The sequence below is a fragment of the Cyprinus carpio genome, unplaced genomic scaffold (genome assembly GCF_018340385.1).
Source record: "Cyprinus carpio isolate SPL01 unplaced genomic scaffold, ASM1834038v1 S000001054, whole genome shotgun sequence".
NCBI classification, from domain to species: domain Eukaryota; kingdom Metazoa; phylum Chordata; class Actinopteri; order Cypriniformes; family Cyprinidae; genus Cyprinus; species Cyprinus carpio.
The window spans coordinates 9,685-32,272 of NW_024873775.1; the positions used below are offsets into that span (position 1 = coordinate 9,685).

General features: G+C 31.8%; 1 protein-coding gene and 1 long non-coding RNA gene across 2 annotated transcripts; both read left to right on the forward strand.

The window, feature by feature from the left end:
• Positions 1-84: 84 nt before the first annotated feature.
• LOC109046705 (cell wall integrity and stress response component 4-like) lies at positions 85-15,161 on the forward strand. The gene is made up of 12 exons (XM_042754002.1): positions 85-366; positions 455-549; positions 6,857-6,907; positions 7,319-7,378; positions 7,812-7,826; positions 8,036-8,098; positions 9,258-9,275; positions 9,397-9,459; positions 9,761-9,838; positions 12,583-12,669; positions 12,984-13,067; positions 15,022-15,161. The coding sequence occupies exons 2-12, from the start codon at positions 495-497 to the stop codon at positions 15,159-15,161; spliced, it is 714 nt and encodes a 237-aa protein (XP_042609936.1). The 5' UTR covers positions 85-366; positions 455-494.
• A 1,723-nt stretch (positions 15,162-16,884) lies between these two features.
• LOC122143246 lies at positions 16,885-20,398 on the forward strand. The gene is made up of 4 exons (XR_006159079.1): positions 16,885-17,007; positions 18,016-18,147; positions 19,548-19,708; positions 20,320-20,398. It is a non-coding gene; the product is annotated as an uncharacterized LOC122143246 (long non-coding RNA).
• The last annotated feature ends 2,190 nt before the right edge of the window (positions 20,399-22,588 follow it).

A 22,588-nucleotide genomic window follows, 5' to 3' on the forward strand; every position in this document is an offset into this window, starting at 1 on the left:
CTTTGACATTTGATTTGAAATGTTCACACATTAAACTGGAGGTGATTTTAGTTTTAAATGTGCGTCATCTGTAGGTGCGGCTCTCACTATGGATGCAGGTCGCCGAAAGAAAAAAGAAAGAAAAAAATTCGGTAATTTTCTCTCATTTCCCATTTGAAGGACATGACACAGTAGAAGGCGAGAGATGTGTGGCGTAGATGAAAATGCAACTTCCTGTTAAAAAAGGGCCTTGACTCAAAGCTGAAGGAGAGAGTGTCTCTGACACTGCTCTGCTGTCTCTAGACCCCAAAAAAACTGCTTAAGGATTTTTTTTAAAGGTGAAAACTCACCAGATACAGAACCGACTGATTAGACGGATGAGAACAAGTAAGATTACATGAAAACAGAGCAAGAGAGACCAAAAAGACATTACGCTTTCTGATGGTTAACCCAGATCTGTGTCTGTTTCAAATAGGACATATGGTGTCTTAGAAGCGGCTTTTGAACTCTTGGATATGGCGAAATTGTTTGCGCTAGGACCCTTGGTTTTGGTCCTATGCTTGGTCTTATGTAAGTAAAAAAATTTTTTTATTATTTTTATTTTTTTAAATATAATGAAATATAGTAAATTTACAGTATAATTAATATTAATATACATTCATATATATATATATATATATATATATATATATATATATATATATATATATATATATATATATATATTTTAAATATATTTACTGCTGTGGTTTATATTATGTGGCATTTGATTGGAATGCAGAATTAATTGTTCGCATAACTTACAGAAGGTCATTGTCGTGGTGTTAATTCATTCATATTTTGTTCCCGTTTCTGTGTTGTGCGTGATATAGTAAATATGGTTTATTGAGTCAAATTTATCATCATTAGTCCTAACACTAAAATAACAACATAAAATGAATTAGTGAATGAGTGTTTCCTCGAACCTTGACAGGGATGTCAATGAGAATTCAGTCTTAATGGGTACGTGCAGGACAGACTTATTTTGGTGTCTTGAGTCCTCAGTTTATTTTAAGTATTGTTTGTTAGAAATATTATTATTTCACTGAGAATCTCCACCGTTGTTCACTAAGAAGAAGGGGAATCTTTAGTCGGCCAAAGTGAGAAGTTGTTGCTTTGTAAAGCACGAACTCGCGAAATATTGCAAAAGAGTGCTTTGCAGAGCACCTAACGTGATTTTTTTTAATGCTTCTGTGGCGGGACACATTCGAGAGGTGTGTTGGGTTCTAGTTTGTGTTACCTGGTAAAGGAGCTGTCAAAGAGCAGGCTGGTTTGGGTGTGTCCCCTCAAACTCGCTCGAGGTTCTGCTAGAGGCCGAGCTGTCAGTCAATCATCCCAGCGTTCACCTGACACATTCTGATGGATGCTGTTGATGATCTCTTTGTTATTTTATAGAGCGTCTTGAAAGTAAAGGTTCTTGGGCTCTTCTTGTGAAGAACCATTTTTGATGTTCTTGACTTGAGTTCTTTGGAGTTCTTTGTGGGGAAATTGCATCAGCAGCTGAAACTTCTATTTTTGAATGTTTAATAATATAATATAATGTAATATAATTTTTTTTATATATAATATGTTTTAATGTAATATATGTACATTTTAGAATTGTATATAAAATATTTTTTCGATATTTTCAATAACATGGAATTGACTAATTTACTATTAAAATTATGTTTAATATTTGTACTGCTTAAAAACATGGAATTTAAAATAAATAAAGAAATAAATAAATGAAAATATAAAACAAATAGTTCAAGTAGTGCCTCATGCCAAAAAAAATAAAAAATTGAGAAAATTATCAAACCAGAAGATTACGTACAAAAATACAACGTTAAATATTACAAATATGTAGCTCTTTTTTATTTAAGTAATTTCATTTATTTAACATCCTGTCCCTGGGCATGATGCTGTTACATAAAATTACAGCACTCCATTACAATAAAATAAAAATTAAAGCGAGCGAGAGAGAGAGATAATATCACACTACAACATTACAAATTCCAATATCAAATCACAAAAAAATAAAAATAAAATTACTAATAAGGTTTAGTAATTTAGTAAATAATCTTATCTGATCTTCATATTATATAATATTATTCATTTGAATGTCATTTGAGTGTCACATTGCATGATGCTCTTGAACATGATGCCTTACTGCACAGGCCTCTGAACACTTCCTTGTTCCATTTTGAGCCAGGTTTCTGTTGCTTGTAAGTTTGCCGGCTAAAATGCTCGCGTGAGACGCTGAAGAAATGTCGTGAAACGTGTTACATTAAAATATATTTTGACTATATATATAAAAGTGTTATGGCTCGAGATCGGATGAGAATCCTTGCGACTGCGCTATACATGAAAATCACAAGGAAGAAAGCCACAGAACGATGGGCCTACGTGTGAGATTTAAGCCTTAGAGTCAGTGCTCAGGGGAATATTCCTGAAATCAGTATCTGATGCTACTAATTTCAATGTTTTTAATTGTCCGTACATTTATTTAAACTGAAAATTAAAATCATGTCCTTATTTACTCATCCTCATGTTATTCCAAACCTGTACGACTTTCTTATCATCTGTAAGACATAAACGTAGATATTTAGCTAAATGTTCATGCTACACTTTTCCCTACAGTGAAAGTTAATGGTGACCAAAGGCTTTTGAGCTTCAAAATGACTAAAAACATCATAAAAGTAGTGCATATGGCTGTATTACAAGTCATACAATAGATTTGTGTGAGGAACAGACTGAAATGTCAGTCTTAAAATAATGAAATCTTCATACTATCAATTCAGAAGAGTAGGAATGCACTGCATGTGGACTTTGACAGCTAATGGCAACCAGCAGTATAATCAAACAACATCTCTTTTTGTGGTCTACAAACAAAAATAAAAACATGAGGGTGAATGAATGATGAACATATTTTCTATTTCTAAAGTTATCAACTGCACAATGCTTGTGAAACCACTGAGCTAACTATTAAATAATTGTTTCAGCATTTCCTCCTCAGTGTCTCGCCTTAAAAGAACTCCAATTTCTAAAACTTTGCACTTTATCATCACAACCCATCAAAACCTGGTTTTATTGCATCAGTTTTTATAATAAGCTATTTGTACATTTGTTGTATGTAAACACAATTCATTTTAAGTCAGGTCTTGTCATTGGATTGATGGTTGGTTTTATGTCTGCATCTCCAGAGTAAGCTGTTAAAGAGCTAGTACGGATTTTAATGGTGTTTTCGTGTCGCGTCGCTTCAAGACCTTTAAATAGTTTACTTAAAATTTTAAGTAGTAGTGCCATAGTCAAATCTTTTCCACTTTAAATAAAGAAAATCAAGTTTACACTCTGAAATTGATTAGAAATGATTCAATATATTGTAACAAGCTAAAACGATGAAACCAAATAATGCTGAAAACAGCTTTTGCAATGTTGGGGAAACAATTTGAAAGTAGTTTTAAAGGAATTATTTATACTTTGAGTCTAAATGTCTAATGTGAGTCCAAAGTGAGTGTATTATGTTGCAATGCATTATTACTGAATATGTAATATGCATTGTTTTAATAGCCAGTGTTTGTGAATCTAGCACAGTTTGGAGGTTTAGTTCAAACTTTAAAAGCAGGTTAAATATCAGCGTGCTGGACACTGATGTTTTATGCAAACCCCATTGCGATTACTGTGACAAGGCAATCAAATGAAAATATCACGTTTTGAAAGCAAATCTCTCAAAACGACAAGAAAACTAGTTCAAATGGGACGTTTAAAGTCACTTTTCTCGTTCTTTCATATCTTCCATGTAATGGGTGGACCTGCCAAAACAGCAATGTTCAAGATGCATGTGCTTCAAGTCATGCAAAACCACATCCGGCAAAGACAAAAAAGTGAAAAGCACTGCCAATCTGAGCTAAAACTACAGTAATTCAAAGTCAAAATTTAAGGAAATGTATGAGATTTTCAGATCTATAAAATTGATACATCTTAGCTATCTTAGCGTCAAAAAATGCCAAATCTTTCCACAAAATAATCTTGTATAGTAGTCTACACTTTACAAGTTAGATGTCGTTTTCTTCTTTCATGTAGAAGATTTAGAAGGGTTGCATAGATATAATTTGGATATCTACAGTCAATCATCTATAATTATCAACCCCCCACCCACAAAAGTACATTTGACTCCTCCCGCTTCCGCACATACTGTTATATGGCGATACATTTCCGAGAACCACATGTGCACAGTGTATACTGAGCCGAACAAAAGAAATTAAAGCAAAGTGCCAGAGCCTTGAGAAGGGGGAAGGGTTTTGTCGTGCTACAGGAAGCTGTGGTTGAGAAACTGAAATAGTTTGTGTGCGCAGTACGTTTCCATGGCAGCCAGGTCGCGCCACATACAGACCACTGCTAGTAACTCCCTTCCCTTTTCTGACCAAAGCTGACAGTTTTACAAGGAGCCTGTCTTGGGTTTCAGAGAAAAGTGATGCTGAATATAATATGAGAGTATTTTTTGGTGTGCAGTAGTTGATCTGTTTTTAAAATATTTTAAATTTTAGTTGTCAGGGAACTTTTTCTCATTTATTTGTTTATTTATAGCTAAATAATTTGTATTAAGTGGGCTGTATTGGTAAATAAATAAAGATATTTTCATTGCTACACTGTTTATTTATTGATCTATTTATTTATTTTATAATAACTAACTAATTATTTGTGAAATTTCCAGTTTCTACACCAATATCCAGTTTTAGAGGACAAATTTCTATAAATTCAACCATCAACACATCCTTTTCTTAAATTAGTTTTAGAGTATGTTTCAAGTATCGTATTGTTGTTGTGAAAATTGAGATCAGCTTCTATATTTCCACTTTTTATCTCGTCAGACACTGGCTTCATCAAAAGAAATTTTATTTGATAGTGTACGACTTGCTTCAGGAAAGTTCTTTGGTCTTTTGTATGAGTTTGTAGTTTTAGTGACTTTGCTGTAAATCCTCACATTAACGTGCTTTACCCTTTAGACTCAGAACCTTCACACACAACCTAAACTCAGAAGAAAAATGTAATGGTCTAACTCTTTTGACAGTCAGTGAAAAGAAGGGATGTAAGAGATGATTAAAAGGAGAAATCTTTTTAAAATCTAGTTTAAAGCACATGTGTCAAGTTCTTAGATTTAGATGTTGTTAAAAATGTTTATACCATTTTCTAATTCTAGAATAAATAAATTCTTAAAGGGATAGTTCACCCAAAACTGAAAATCCTGTCATTAATTACTCACCCTCATGTTGTTCTAAACCTGTAAGACCTTCGTTCATCTTCGGAACACAAATTAAGATATTTTAGATGAAATCTGAGAGCTCTCTGACCCTCCCATAGACAGCAAGGGTACTACCACGATCAAGGTCCAAAAACATAGCAAGGACATTGGTAAAGTAATCCATGTGACATCAGTGGTTTAACCATAAGTTTACGAAGCTACAAGAACACTTTTTGTGCGCAATTTTGCCATTTTTAAGAATATACACTGAACGCAAACAGCGTATACCATTCTGTGTCAGCTGCGGCACGTGGATACATTGTTTTCTTTCAGATCAAAGTTCAAACAACGTAGAAAACGCAGCTTTTTTTTTCTTTGTGTACATAAGTGTTCTTATAGCTTCGTAATATTACGGTTGAACCCCTGATGTCACATGGATTATTTTACCAATGTCCTTGCTATGTTTCTGTAATATTGATGTTGGTAGTATGATTTTTGTTTGTTTGTTTTTCAGAGAGTTCTCAGGTTCCACTTAAAAAATATCTTAATTTGTGTTCTGAAGATGACCGGAGGTCTTACGGGTTTGGAACAACATGAGGGTGAGTAATTAATGACAGAATTTTCATTTTTGGGTGAACTATCCCTTTAAAAGATGAAGTGGTGTCACTATTAAGTAAAAAATATATTCTACTCATTATTTAACTGTTTATTAAAAAGTTTTTAAACACATTTTGATAAAAATACTTTAAAATGTAAATATGAAATCATTTTAGTTTTTTAACTTTCCATATATTTTATCACTGACATTTAAGGTTGAGTGCTCAATAAAAATGTATTGTGTTTTGGTGCAAATTCTTCTCTCATTTAAAATAGCAAATGCTAATACTAATATGAGTACAATACATTTGAGATTGGGTTCAATAAATCTGCTTTTATTCATCACAATTTAATTTTGACGACTTGCTAGAAGACGCTTCTTTGACCAAAGTTTTGGTCAAAGTTTGAAGTTTGTAGTTTGAAGTTTGTACTGGACTATCTAAAATGAGCTTGCTTTTCCTTTTAGCAACAAGCCCCTCACCCTCACACACTTCTACCACAGTCCCAAAATCAAGTGAAGCAGGTAACAGTAAGGATGTATGAGATGATGAAAAATCTAGTCAAAAACATGTTGCAAGTTTTTAGATTTATGTTTCTATAATATTTTATCAAAAATAATTATATATAATGTATTTATTTAAAAGTTTTTAAACCCATTTTGAAAAAAAAAAAAGTTTTTATACATTATTATGTAAATATGAAATACTTCAGTATTGTCAAGCTGTTTATCAACTTTAACTTTCCATATCTTTAATTGTTGACATTGAAGGTGCAAATTCATCTCTCATCATTTAATATAGCTAATGCCAATACTAATATGAAAGTTTATAAATCTGAGATTAACTTCAATACTTCTACCTTTTAACATGCAAGATATTGACATCATCATCATTTCATCTGAAAGTGTACGACTAGAAGAAACATCTTTGGCCTTTTGTATGAGTTTGTAGTTTAGTGTATTTGTAGTTAAATCCTGTATTGGATCACCAAAAATTTACTTGCTTTTCTCTCTGGTCACAGTCCTCTCACCCACAAGCACTTCTGAACAAGACACAGACACAAAAGTAACAGGTAATGGTCAAACTCAGCAGTTTTCTCAACAATCAAATATCTCTTACTGGACTACCTAAAATAACTTGCTCTACCCTTTAGTCTCAATAACCTCACCCTCACGCAATTCTCAAGTTAATGATTATCCTATTTTTGACATACACTCTTTCAGCAGTCAGTGAGAAGTAAGGATGTACAAGATAATGAAAAAGAGAAGGCATTCTTAAAATCTAGTTTAGAACGCATGTAGCTATCTCTCTCTGTCTCTCTCTCTCTTTCTCTCTCTCCCTATGCAATTTACTCATTTCTGTAATTTAGCTTTTTGTGGTTAGTGCTGCATTTGGTTTGTTAATCTGGTGGAAAATCGGTGTCAACTTTATGCATAAGGACTGTATTTAAATCCAGTCTAAACTGTATGATCATGTCAAATAGGTTCTTCTAACTCACCCACCATCATGCAATCCGCTACTCCTACTCCTGCCTTACCTACAGGTAATCATGACACCACACATCACCACAGCAGACACACAGTCAGTCTTGCTCATGACCTCTGACCTCCATCCTTTCTTCATGCTGCATTGCAAGCTCACCATCACTATCTCTCAAAACTCCTGCCACCGTTGTGGTGTCATGGATTAGTTGTGACATGGACAGTGTTATATTTTTATAATGGTACAACTTGGATTTTGGAAAAAGTCTGTTGAAGACGTGAATTATGTGTAAATAATGCTGCTAACAGATGTTATAATGGGGTATTATAATGGGAAAGTAGCTGCACGCCATGCAGCGATTTCTGTGCAATCAACCTTTGGCACAAAAGCTGTTTACTTTCTTCATTTCTAGAAATACAGTAATTAAATTAATTAAAATTTGCATAATTTGTTTCTTATTAAGTTTTTATAATTTTATCCCACACTTTCCACAGGTTCAGTAAAGGGATGTATGTGTCACTCTTTGCTTATGCTATTTCTGTTATGCTTGTGATGCTTCCAGACAGTTATAATAGTTGGTTGTTATATGTGTGTGTGTGTGTAAGCTGTATGTCATTGTATGTTTTTTTACATCAGTTGTATATTTGGGTCAGAAAACAAATATGTGAGAACTTGATCTGCTTAGATATTGTTTCACTGTGTTCAATCATCATTACAGTCACTCAGCCAGACTCCTCCACTCTCACCAATGCATCAATCACACCTACAAATGCCGCTAAAGGTAAATCTGACGTCACCTCATCAAACTCACACTCCTGCATTATTATTCTCTCATGCACACTCTCACACTCTGACCTCCATCTGCCCATCATGCCAGGATAAACAAGATGTTTATGTTGTATTTATTCATTTAATATGTTTTTCATTTTATTTATTTATTTATTTTTTAGAGAGAGACCTAAGCTAACCCTTCTAGGCTTCACCAGTGTTTACATTAAAGATCCTGTAATAAATATAATAATATGAAATATTTATTGTTGTTAATCAAAAATAAATCCAGATCCTGTGATTTAAATCCAGATTTTTATATATATACTGTATATATATATATGTGTGTGTGTGTGTGTGTGTGTGTGTGTGTGTGTGTGTGCGCGTGTTTTGTTGTTGTTGTTGTTGCTTTTTGTTTGTTTGTTGTTGTTGTTGTTGTTGTTTGAGACCCAAGCAAATAATTTTAGGCTATATCAGGATTCAAATTTAAGACATTGCAATATAATATCAAGCATCTATTTTCATCAATTAAATAATTAATTCAGATCCTGCGCTAAAATATTTATTTATAATAATATTTTTTTTTTTTTTGTTTATTTATTTATTGTTTTTTTTGTTATTGTTGTTATTTTTTCCCTTTTTGCAATAGTTTTCTTAATTTAGATTTTTTTATTACAGTTTTGTAGAAGCAGAGTTTGAAAAGTTTTTAAAATCAACATTAGACCCATTGCAACTTTAAAATCTGTCTTCTTTATATTCTTCTTAGTATTCCCATTAAAAAAAAATACAATAAAATAAAATAATACATATATATATATATATATATATATATATATATATATATATATATATATATATATATATATATATATATATATATATACATATATATATATATATATATATATATATATATATAAAGCACTATTTTGTATATTTATAGAAGAGTGGTTCTCATATGATGGATCACATGTCTGTTCTGACAGCTGGGGAAAAAAGCAATTCTAAAAGCAAATAATAATCGCACATAAGATGGCGAAGTAATATGAAAGAGGAGAAAACACTTCCTTTTGACGCAAAAGCCGTTCACTCTGAGAAATAATTAAATGTTTAAAAGTTTAGTTGCAGTTCTGCAAAAAATAATTAATTGTTTTATCTCACTCTTTCCACAGTTAAAGCAAAGGATTCAGGTAAGTGTCCCTCTATTTCTGTTATGCTGTTCCTGATTTGAACTTGTGAGTCAAAGAATGTATATCAGTGAGAACTTGATCTGCTTAGATATTGTTTCACTGTGTTCAATCATCATTACAGTCACTCAGCCAGACTCCTCCACTCTCACCAATGCATCAATCACACCTACAAATGCCACTAAAGGTAAATCTGACGTCATCTCATCAAACTCACACTCCTGCATTATTATTCTCTCATGCACATCTCTCACACTCTGACCTCCATCTGCCCATCATGCTGTGCTAAGAGCACATCACTGAGCAAGAGGTTTTTATTTATTTATTTGTTTGAGCCCTTTAATCGCTAATGTTAAAGTGCCCCCTCTGATTCGAATGTGATTTCAGCCCATGCCCCAGTGGAGGTCTGTGCATGCCACTGTGTAAAAGTATTTATAAGAGAAACATTTTATTTGATCTAATAACAATTTATAATAACCATCATTTAGGGACGTTTGCAAACCAGAACTATAAATCATCCTCACCCCCACACATCTCACAACAACAAAACACCAGCACCGCTGCAGGTAACAGTGCATTTAACATGATAGTAGTTCATGTTTCCTTTTTAATTCTTTACTAGTTCATCAGCTTTTCTTCAGTCTGTATCATGTAAATAAATTAGCATGTTCTTGTGTTTTTGATACAATTTTGTATCAACATTTTTTGTACAATAGAGAAATCTGGCACTATGTTGGGTCACTATGTGATGTCTTTCCTTCTCATACATCTCATACTGGACTTTCATGTTATTTTATTTTTTGAGTAGTAAATTTGTTTGATTTAATTATTATTATTTTTTTGGTATTATTGTTGTTGATGAGGAGGAAAAAACAACATCATTACTAAAAAACACGAAGCAACAAAACACCAGCACCGCTGCAGGTAACAGTGTATTTAACATTAAATTTTTGGGTTTTTTTTTTCTTTTTACTTTTTATTTTTTTTTTTTTTTATATTCTGCTTATCATATACTGTACGTTCTGTGGTTATAATACATTTTGATTTAAGGACATTTTTTTAAATAAATACGGCACTATGTTGGTTAACCCTGTGATGGCCGACTTCCTAATATGCCATACTGAGCTGAGTAAAAGTATTTATGAGAGAAACAATTTATTTGATCTTATGAATGTTATCATTTAGGGAAAATACCTGGTAATAACGATACAAAAACATCAACCTCACCCACACACACCTCCACGCAACAACAAAACACCAGCACCACTGCAGGTAACAGCGTATTTAACATTAAATATCAGGGTTTTTTTTCCAACTTATTTTGCTTTTTTAATATATTCAGATACTGCTTATCATATACTGTACGTTCTGTGGTTATAATACATTTTGATTTAAGGACATTTTTTTAAATAAACAGGGCAAAAATACGGCACTATGTTGGTTAACCATGTGATGTCCGACTTCCTAATATGCCATACTGAACTGAGTAAAAGTATTTATAAAAGACATTTTTTTTTGATCTTATGAATGTTATCATTTAGGAAAAATTACTACTAATAAAGAGACAAAAACATCAATCTCACCCACACACATCTCCACACAAAAATATAAAACACAGCAACGATGCAGGAGCACCGCTGCAGGTAACAGCGTATTTAACATTATAGTTCATGGGTTTAGCTTATATTTGATTTTAATACATCGGATATTGCTGATTATATACTTTCTATGGTTATAATACATTTTGATTTAAGGACATTTTTTTAAATAGAGCATAAATACGGCACAATGTTGGGTATCCATGTGATGTCCGACTTCATGTTTTGTTTTTATTTATTTTAAATGTACCCGTTTCTAATCTTATGCAGTTTATTGTTTATTTTAATGATATTTTTGCACAATACAAAAATATTGCACAACGTGTTGTGTTGTCTTTTTTTATTATATTGTATTGGTTTGTTGTGTAAGTGTTTTTATGAGAGAAAATTTATTTTTTTTGAAATTTTAACTAATTTACTTTTATGGTTTTTTAATTTTTATTGTAACTAGATAAACAGAATAAATATTTGAACAACACCAACGAAGCAACACAACACACCACACACCACTGCAGGTAACAGTGCATTAACATTTTTTAATGTATTTTTTATTATTATTTTATGTGTGTTATTATTATTTTTTACCAGTTTATCAGTTTTCAGTCTATATTATATAAATAAATTAGCATATTGTTGAGCTTATGCAGTTTTTGATAATAAACAATTTTGTATCAACATTTTTTGTACAATAGAGAAATCTGGCACTATGTTGGGTCACTATGTGATGTCTTTCCTTCTCATACATCTCAATACCTGGGGACTGTCAGCATATTTTTCTGAGTGAAACAAAAAATTCTGATCAAAATACTCTTATCATTGTAGGTAAATTACTGTTAATGACACAAGAGGCAAACACACCAACCCTCACTCCCCAAACACCCCACGCAACAAACAAAACACCAGCACCGCTGCAGGTAACAGTGTAATTTAAACATTACATTTCAGGGTTTTTTTTCCAACTTTATTTGCTTTTTTAATATATTCCGATACTGCTTTATCATATACGTTCTTCGCATTGGGTGTTTATAATGCATTTTGATTTAAAGACATTTTTTTAAAAGTAAACAGGGCAAAAATACAGCACTATGTTGGTTAACACACTGTGATGGCCCGACTTTCTAATATGCCATACTGAACGAGTTAAAAAGTATTTATAAGAGAAACAATTTATTTGAGATCTTATGAATGTTGATTATCATTTAGGGAAAATTACTACTAATAAAGAGACAAAACATCAATCTCACCCACACACATCGACCACGCAACAAACAAACACCAGCAACCGCTGCAGGTAACAGCGTATTTAACCATTATAGTTCTTTTTTCTTTTTTTTATTTTTTTAGCGAAATTATTTTTTTTTGATTCCGAAACAAAAAAATACAACCCGATATTGCTCCGATTATTAGCTTATTTTGATTTTAATACATTCAGATATTGCTGATTATATACTTTCTATGGTTATAATACATTTTGATTTAAGGAGATTTTTTTAAATAGAGCAAAAATACGGTTTGTTTTTATTCATTTTAAATGTACCCGTTTCTTAGCTTATGCAGTTTATGGTAATTATAATCCATTTTAATTATATTTTTGCACAATACAAAAATTATTGCACCATTTGTTGGCCATCTTCCGTATATCTCACACTGGATTGAGTAAAAGTATTTATAAGAGAAACAATTTATTTGAACAACTAACTATTATCGTTTAGGCAATTTTACTGAACCTAATAACCAGACAAACACATCAACCTCACCCACACTCACCACGCAACAACAAAACACCAGCACCACTGCAGGTAACAGTGCATTTAACATTTATTTAATGTTTTTATTATTATTATATTTTTATTTTTTTTATTTTTTTTTTATTATTTTTATTAGTTTTCAGTCTATATTATATAAATAAATTAGCATATTGTTGAGCTTATGCAGTTTTTGAGCATATTGTTGAGCTTATGCAGTTTTTGATAATAAACAATTTTGTATCAACATTATGTTGGGGTCACTATTGTATGTCCTATTTCTTCGTCTCATACATCTCATACTGGACTGTGTCAGCATATTTTCTGAGTGAAACAATTTATTTGATCTTATAACTCTTATCATTCAGGTAAAATTACTGTTAATGACAAGGCAAACACACCAACCTCACTCCCAAACACCACGCAACAACAAAACACCAGCACCGCTGCAGGTAACAGTGTATTTAACATTATAGTTCATGTTTTTTTTTTTCAGCTTATTTTGCTTTTTATATTTTTTTTTTATGTTATTTGTGTGTTTATTTGTTTTTATAATGTTTTTTGATTTTTTTAAATTTTTTTAAAAATACGGTAATGTTTTGTGTATTTTTGGGTATTTTTTTTAATCATGTTTTGTTTTTATTTATTTTAAATGCACCAGTTTCTAATCTTATGCAGTTTATTGTTTATTTTAATGATGTTTTGTTTTAATTGTAAAATTTTGTTAGATTGTGTTGTTTATGGTAATTATAATCCATTTTAATTATATTTTTGTACAATACAAAAATATTGCACAACGTGTTGTCCACTAAACCTTATCGTTTAGGCAATTTTACTGAACCTAATAACCAGACAAACGCATCAACCTCACCCACACTCACCACGCAACAACAAAACACCTATTGTTTGTGAAATTTTATTTAACATAATTTTCAGATTTTTTTGTATTCATCACTGATTATTTTATCTGTTTTTCCTTCAACTATGTCATGTAAATAAATTAGTGTTTGTTTGAGCTTATGCAGCAGGGGCCTAGATGCACTCTAAAAAAGAACTACCTATTTTATAGTTTACTTGAATTTTTGTGTCACAATAATAAAAATGTTACGCTAAATAAACCCACATTGTTAGACCAACAGAAATTCCCTCAAATGGTTGTCCCCAACTGGTCAAACACAGTTGTGTCTGAAACCAAGAATTTCGAAACATTTAAACAATATCATTAGTGATGAAATATTAAGGTGTTTTGTGAGTTCCCACCGCATGCTTTTGCAGCATGAATAAATAAGCAGCGGTCACTGTTATAGGATTATAGTGGTGTCTTTCTTTTTTGATTGTTTAATTATTATTGTTGGAGGGTATGTCTTACACCATTTTTACTAAAAAAAAATATATATTATATATTTTTTTTTTTTGTTTTTTTTTTTTTTTTGCATGCATTTTTGAAAAGTTTTGGTGTTTCAGACGACGATGTCAAAACATGGATCCATGAAAAAAAGGCAAAAAAATGCTGTATTATGCAAGTCAAACCATTATTTTGCTATGTTACTTTGTAAAGAAACACTACACAAATTTGTTGACCAAATCCAAATCAAATTAATTTAGTAGCAGAATCAGACATTTTTATTTAGTGAACAAACAAATTGAAACTGACAAAACAAAGCTGAAATTGCTTTAGTACAATTTAATAATGTTTTTTAATAATAGTTTAGAGAATCAATGAATCATGTAAGAGTTTTCAGTTTTTTAGTGAGTTTTTCGCTTACAAAAATGTTAATTTGTATATATTAATATCTCTATATATATATAGTATGTATACTGACGGACACTGTGAGAGTAGTAGGGGGTGCCTGGCGATATCATAATAGGTATCTATAGTATATATAGTAAGTTCAGGATATAATTATATATCTCAGAAAATATAGGCGATATAGAATAAATTATTTATTTTTATTTATTTATAGTTCTCACATGCGTAAAAATGATCATTTAGGGAAAGATTTTGATTCTCAGTGTCAAAATCTGAAATATACAGAATGAAGAGCAATTCACCCTCAATGCAAACTTGCACATCAACAAAACAAAACCAGCACCACCAATGGTAAACAGTATACATAAATATGATGTTTTGAAGTTTGAGAATTACATTAAAGTAATATCACAATAATCATAAACTTGCTTTCAAAACCCTAACCTAAGGCTACAGGCCTCTCACCCACAACATCCATCACAAAACCCCATCAATAACAGTGAAAGGGTAACAGTTCATTATTAATTAAGGCATGCCCGTATATCAGTGTTTTTGTTTCATGTGAAGGATGGAGTAAGCTACATTACCGTTTTGCAGTATTATCCCCCGGTTCCAGCTATTTTGTAACTCTTATTGTCAACTACTGCCTCAACAAGGTGTAGGGAATGACACCACCTCACCAACTCACTCAAGCACTGGATCTCCCACCTCCATGCACTCCAGCTCAACCTCACCCTCACCCTCAACCCTACCAGCCCACCCACGTACCATCCTCGAAGGTAAGATCTCGCGGTAACCCACCACACCACCTTTGTGCCTCTCTGTAAGAAAGTATTACTGTTTATGGGTGGTAAGAATTGCATTAGTTATGATTAATCATGGGCTTATGTAAAGCATCTCCTCAGGCACACACAGAAGTCCCCATGTGAGTATTGTTTTTATTGCACCTGATGTATGAAGTCAAGTTTGGTTGTGTTTTCCAAGACATGTAATTCACTGCTTATGAATTTGTGAATGTACATATGCATTTAAACACAGGTCAATAAATACCGACTTATAGTGAATGGCTATGAAAAAAATTCCCTTTTGGTGAATACAGTTCAATGGCTCCAAAGCCCAAAATTACACAATCAGGAATAAAGGTATAAGAGAGTGAGAGAAGAAACATCCCTGTCAGTATTGTATACTGACACCAACTACCATCGACTACTGTTTGAATGGCCTAAAACCATGCACTAATTACAGTGTAAACCATAGGATAACTGCAAGATGGTTGTTTCGGAGAAAACCATTTTAAAAAAATTTAATTTGAATGGTTAAGTAATGTACAGGCAGTGAGCAGAATTTTTTCATAATTGCAAAGACACTTATAAAAAAAAACACAGTGTGCCTTTAGTTATGTTTTTCCCCCCATTTATCTCGACAACTTTGATTTATTTTCATTCCAAGAAGGGGTATATTAAATTAAACAAGAGAATCTACTGAATCAGATTATTACAGTTCTGTCATTTTCCTCAGCAATTCTCAGCTAATTTTCATCGCTAAAATAACTTATGGTTTGTATTTTTTTTTTTTTTCGTACGTGAATCAGTTGCTAGCGGATATACACTCCACCCTCTGTCAACACATCATCCCCTGACAATATAATATGGGGTCAAAATAGCTGAAACAGAGGTTTGATATATACTATTGGCTGTTGTAGGTTATGGAATCACGTGGGTGTGTTTCCTTAGTGTCATTATTTCATTGTTTTTAAGCTAAGTAATGGATTGATTCTAACTTTATTTCTTTTCAGTCTTGAAAAGTGTAAACCATTCTGCAGAACCTAAGGGTGATGAGCAAGTGTGTTTTAAAGATAGCAAATGGAATTTGACAAAATGTGTTAATATAACAACTGAAGACTCTTGTGTTCAGAAGCCCATTCAGATTAATCTAGAAACATGCAACTACACAATGAATGTCCACATGCCCCCAGGTGAGCATTTAATGTATTGAACATATATATCATTGTCATGCAGCTATTTATTTTTTTTTAAATGAGCTCCAGCATCAGTCCCTGACTTGATAATATATTATTGATACATGTTCAGAACGACCATCTTTTGCAACACATAGTGCATTTATTTAACTTACACTAACAGATTGTTGGTTTGTTGTGTTGTTGTTGGTGTTGTGATTTGTTCGGTTTCGTTGTGTGTTTGTTTTTTTTTTGTTTTCAGTTGTCAGGTCAACCCTGAATAACATACCTTCAGTGAATCTATTCCAAACTAAAGTGTGTGTGGAGTAATAAGCCACTCAGTTCAGACAATGTAACTCGAGTCAGTGTTAACGTCTCCAACAAGTAAAGACACATTTAAGGTCAAGTGGATGACACGGGTAAGTAATGTTATTGTTTCATGTTAAGTAGTAATGTAAATGCATTTTGTTATATGTTTTAATCATAGTTTACATTATATTCATATAGTAAGCACATATAAATACTGCAAATGATTGAAAAAATTTTCCTTCCATATTATTAGGAGTGTTGATTTGGATAAGGATGTGGTTTTTGAAACCTTCAGAAGAATACACATGCACTGGAAAATATAAATATTACAATACGTCTATTGATAGCAAATCAAAACAAGTTAACATCCATTGCGGTGAGTTGCTGATATGGTTACCCACACCTGCACTTTTTACAATTTATCATATTTATAATAATAATATTTAACAACAAGGCCTTGATTATATTGTAGCTGGCTTTATTATATATATATAAGATATATATATATATATACACACACACACACACACACACACACACACACACAATGTATATACTGTATATAATATACATACATACATATATTTGTGGTTGATTGTTTCTATAATAATTTCATCACAGTGGATTCTTGAATCGGAATAAATATTTTGTCCTAAAGCCAACTTGAGAAAATGTATTGTTTTATTTTTACCCTCTTTTTCCTTATTTAAAAAATCTAAAGTATCATATTACATATTTTCACAATGTTTGATACTTCACATTGCATGGCTTAATCCATTTATTGCTCTCTTTTTTTTTCTTTTTTTTTTTTTTTAGTTCTGTTACTGTTTATAGTTTTATTGTTGTATTAATATTTTGTGATGTTGCTTTTTGTTGTGGCATTGTAGTTTTGGTTCAATTATATTAATTATAATTATTTTTCTTTTGATGATCAATTTATTTTAAGGTTAGGTTAGATTTGTTATTATTTTTTTGTATTAACTAACATGAATTAACAATGAGCAATACATTTATTACAGAATTGTTTCATCTTTGTTAATGTTTGTTATTGAAAATACATTCATTGTTAGTTCATGTTAATTGACAGTACATTAACTAATATTAACCAGCACAACTTTTATTTTAAAAATGCATTAATAAATGTTGAAATTAACATTATCTTAGATAAATAAATGCTGTAGAAGTATTGTTCATTCTTAGGTCATGTTAACTAAATAGTTAACTAATTTTAACTAATGAACCTTATTGTAAAGTGTTACCACTTTCATTAACTTATTTATTTGTTCACATACAATGTTCAACAGTGAATATACATGCATCACAGGAGAACTGACTTATATATATATATATTTCTGACATCTTTTTTTCTTTCTTTCTTTTACAGAATGGATAAATGAAACTGTGTTTAGTGAAGTAACCAGCAACTCAATTGTGATTTTCTGGAATCTGTCCCCAGGGGATAAATGCAAAGGAATTACATGGGAAAAATTTTCAGCCATTTGTAAAAAATCTCATGGTAACGCTCAATGTACAATCTCCGTATTTTTGTTATGCCCTTCTTATCATTGAAATTAGCTTTTGAAATGATCAGGTGTTTAAGTCTTTGCATATGTAAATCCATTGAAAGGTATAGTCTCACTAATATTTTTTTTAATTTACTCACTCATTGTCATTTCAAATATATATATGCTGCCTACATAATTTAAATAATAAACCTAGCAGTCTGATGTCATTAGGAAGAACTTGACTGTACCTACATTCTTGCAAACCTTGAAAACATACCTATATATACAATTCACAACAGTTTCCCAATTAACACGCAAATTATGATTTGCTTAGGTTTAGGGATTTTCAAATTTTAGTTTTGTTGGTTTCAAAGTCAATAGAGCATTAACCTTTTAGTGCCACTGGGCATTTCATTTCTGAACTGGAGTGATGCGTACAATAAGCAATATATTTAAATGTTGCCACAGGCAATGTTTTGAATAAATGTGACCCTGGACCACAAAACCAGTCTTAAGTCGCTGGGGTATATTTGTAGCAATAGCCAAAAAAAAAACATTGTATGGGTCAAAAATTATTGATTTTTTCCTTTTATGCCAAAAAATCATTAGCATATTAAGTAAAGATCATGTTCCATGAAGATATTTTGTAAATTTCCTACCTTAAATATATTAAAACTTAATTTTTGATTAGTAATATGGATTGCTAAGAACTTCATTTGGACAACTTTAAAGGTGATTTTCTCAATATTTAGATATTTTTGCATCCCTCAGATCCAGATTTTTCAAATAGGTTTGTATCTCGGCCAAATATTTGTCCGAGCCTAATAAACCATGCATCCAATGGAAAAGCTTATTTTATTGCAGATGTATTAGGATCAATTTAGAATAATGTACACTTATGACTGGTTTTGTGGTCCAGGGTAACAAATGTGAACTTGCTTTTGATGCCAATAACTGGACACTGACATTTCACCTCTGCAGTATGTGCAAGAAGCAGTATAAAAAGAGTAAAATGTAGCCACATTTGAAAACTAATTTAAGACTCTTTCCATACAACATCAGTTTCACAGTGACAAGCAGGGGCTACTCCAAAAAACAAGCAAATAAAACTTTGTTAGGTACACAAAACAATTTTCCGAACTTAAGACTCTTAATCTTTTTTTGGGGATAATGCTTGAAACTTGACAGTCATGGTCACAGTGAATTGTCATTGTATGGAGAAAAAATTTTTTTTAAATGTGTTTTTTTTTTTTTTTTTTTTGTGATCCATGGATAAAACAATAGCATATGTTTTTGCATTAGAATGAGTACATTGATTACAGAACTTTCCGTTTTGGATTAAACTATCTCTTAAATAGTCCAGTTGTTTTGTTATGATTCACTAATTTGGTCCTTTTAATTTATTTTTCAGATCAAAATTGCAGAAAAGTAAATGACACAACTGCGAAATGCGTATTTTTCTGAATTAAGTCGTATATCAATTACACATGCACACTTTCAGCCGAGGTCAACAAATCCATTGGCGTCTTCCCTATTTATACCAGAGATTTTAATCAAAGAACAAATTCTTAAGTCGTATAGTGTTCCATTTTTTAAATATCTCATCATATTTAAAATACTTCTCCGGTACATATTCTAGGTGTATATTTGTGTTACCTACAGTACATAATTTAAACTCTGATGAAAATTGTGATGCTGACACGTTTATGGCTTTTCCTGATAATAATTCAGTAGGGAATCATTAATCAATAACTTATTAATAATAATAATTTCTTCACAGTGGTTTTTTCTTGTGCGAATCCTGCACACTAAATTTTTTGATCCTAAAGCTAACTTGGAAGAATGTATTGGTGATTGTTTTTTACACCTCTTTTTTTCCCTTATTAAAAAAAAAAAAAAATCTGAAGGTATCATACTACATATTGTTCACGATATTTGCATACTTTACTTCACATTGCATGGCCTGATCCCTTTATGGCTTATTTTATCATTCTGTAGCCTTGAGAAAATGTGTAAAGCTGTCTCATGTGGCATTGCAGTATCAATCAGTAACACAGTTAAATCTTTAGACCAGTTAATGCAGAAATGCAAGATCACACAAGATCATGAGCCTTGAGAAAATGTAAATAAATCATTATCAAATCGCATATTAACAGTTTTTTTCTTTTTCTGTATTTTTATAGATCCCAGTTTTGAAGACCATGATAATGTCAAAGTGAAGGAAACATCTCATAATTCTTTTAATGTAAATTGCAAAAATTTTGAAACCTGATGAATTGGAATGACCTTAAGGAAATATATATAGGCCCACACACTCTAAAAAGTAATGACCACCTGTAGCCCAAAAGAAATCGCTAAATCCTGTTCATTTTACATTTGAAAATTCTGTACTACCACACAGAATATACTATTTGAGGTAATTTAATTTATTTTTGCTGAAGTAGCCTGAGTTGCCATTATAGTTGTTTTGGTTTTGTGGCTTCTATCACCGTAATTTTATTTCTTTCTTTCCTTTCACTTTCTTTCTTTCTTTCTTTTTCCGTTCTTCTTTCTTTCCTTTCTTTCTTTCTTTTACTTCAGATTATAGCCATAAATGGAAAAAAAACTGATCTTCTGCTAAAGCTAACCCATTTCCACTAGCATCAGTAAGTACAACCTTTTCTATGTAATGTCACCGTCAAGTCAAGCCCTTCGCCTAGAGGTGGTGAAATGTATTGCATTTTTTAGAAGAATATTATCAATCAAATAAATGAAAACACAAAAGTGAGTATGTGTTACAATTTACAGTAATAAAAGGGTTGTTATAAATATAGTTATATAGTCCCAGAATCTGAAATGGTGTTGTGTTCTCTATCTCATAATAATCGATAAGGCCTCCTCATCGCACTTGGATTTACCGCCTGTGGTGGTTTTCCTCACTTGATCCTTCTTCTTTGTGACGCGTTTGTCAACGATGCACCTCCTTTTTGGTTGTGGTTACTACACAACGTTTCATACTGCTCTAAACGAAAAACGTTCGGGTGTCAATTTTGATTACTTTGTTTCAGTTGACATAAAATGATAATGTTAAATAGTATAAATGTTATATTATTTCTTAGGGGTAATGTGTATATATATTTCTGATGGGATTTCTTATCACAGGACCGCTGAGGATGAAGATATTTTTCTTTCAATTGTGTTTTTTTCTAATGTAAATTGATTTAGTGTGTTTTATTTTGTTTTTTGTTTCAGTAGAGTTAACCCCTGCGCAGAGTTGAGCCCATCTATGCTGGCGGTTTAGTGGAGGACTCCTATCAATCAATTCAGTGAGGGCCGTCTGTTTATGGATGAAGGGATTTCAGGTGATTCTCTATACCACTGAATCTACATTAACTTTTTTAATAGCCTGATACGACGGTCCAGGTCAGATTCTGCTAGGGATCTCCATAGAGCATTCCCGACTTTTCTCCATTACACCTATCAAAGAACTGAAGAAATCAAAAAACCCGGTACAAGGCCCCCCTCGTTGACATTCTGCCTTATGCAAAATATCACTCCAGTTTTTTATAAAAAACAGTAGTTTACCCTGAAATTTCCCTTTTGTAGTTTTCATCTATTTCAATCAGAGGAGTGCGATCGTTATGTGCATTTAATTCGCAGATGGCTGTAATCGGGTAACTCTCTCTCAACTGGGTGAAAACAACTACATTTAATGGGCCCGCTTTATGAGGTACTGGTCTTATATACTCTGTTATATATATAATGCCCCATTTACCACAATTCATTTTAATGTAACTTTATTCAAATTAAATTTAGGTAATTTTTTATATAAATTTTAAATTTCAATATACTTGGGCTTAAAAATTTTCTATTTTTTAAATTAAAAAAATCTAATTATATTAAATCATTTTTTTTAATTATTTTTTTAAATTTTAAAACATCAGCAACATTTTTTTTTTTTTAAACATGTACTCCCCCCCCCCCCTTTTGCCCCCAAACAAAAAGGGTAAACCGGGGCCAAAGAAATACATTTCAGCCCAAGGTAAAAAAACCTCTGGATGGTTTTAAATTCCCAATTTTGATTTCCCAAGCCCCATTTAAAAACGGCCCAAAGAATGCCTCTTTTACCCCCCCATTCTATGATACTGGTTTCCTGACAACCATAAAATCGGCAGAATTGGGTTTTCACCAACAAATTAAAATTATTAAAAAAAACAATGAAATGAGTTTTGATCAATTTTATTGTTGGCAGTTTTCCAAAGGGCCCCGGGTGAAAAACAGTTGTTTTATTTCTGGCAAAGGTTTGGGAGGGAAAAGTCATCCCTTATTCAGGGGCAAACCCCTTTTTTGAGGAAGGAAACCAAAGGGAAATGGGGTTTTGTTTTTTTCCAGTTTGTTCAGAATTTTTTATATACTAGTAAAGAAAATTTATTTTTTAGTGTTTTTTGTATTTATTCATTCGGTTTTTTTGAT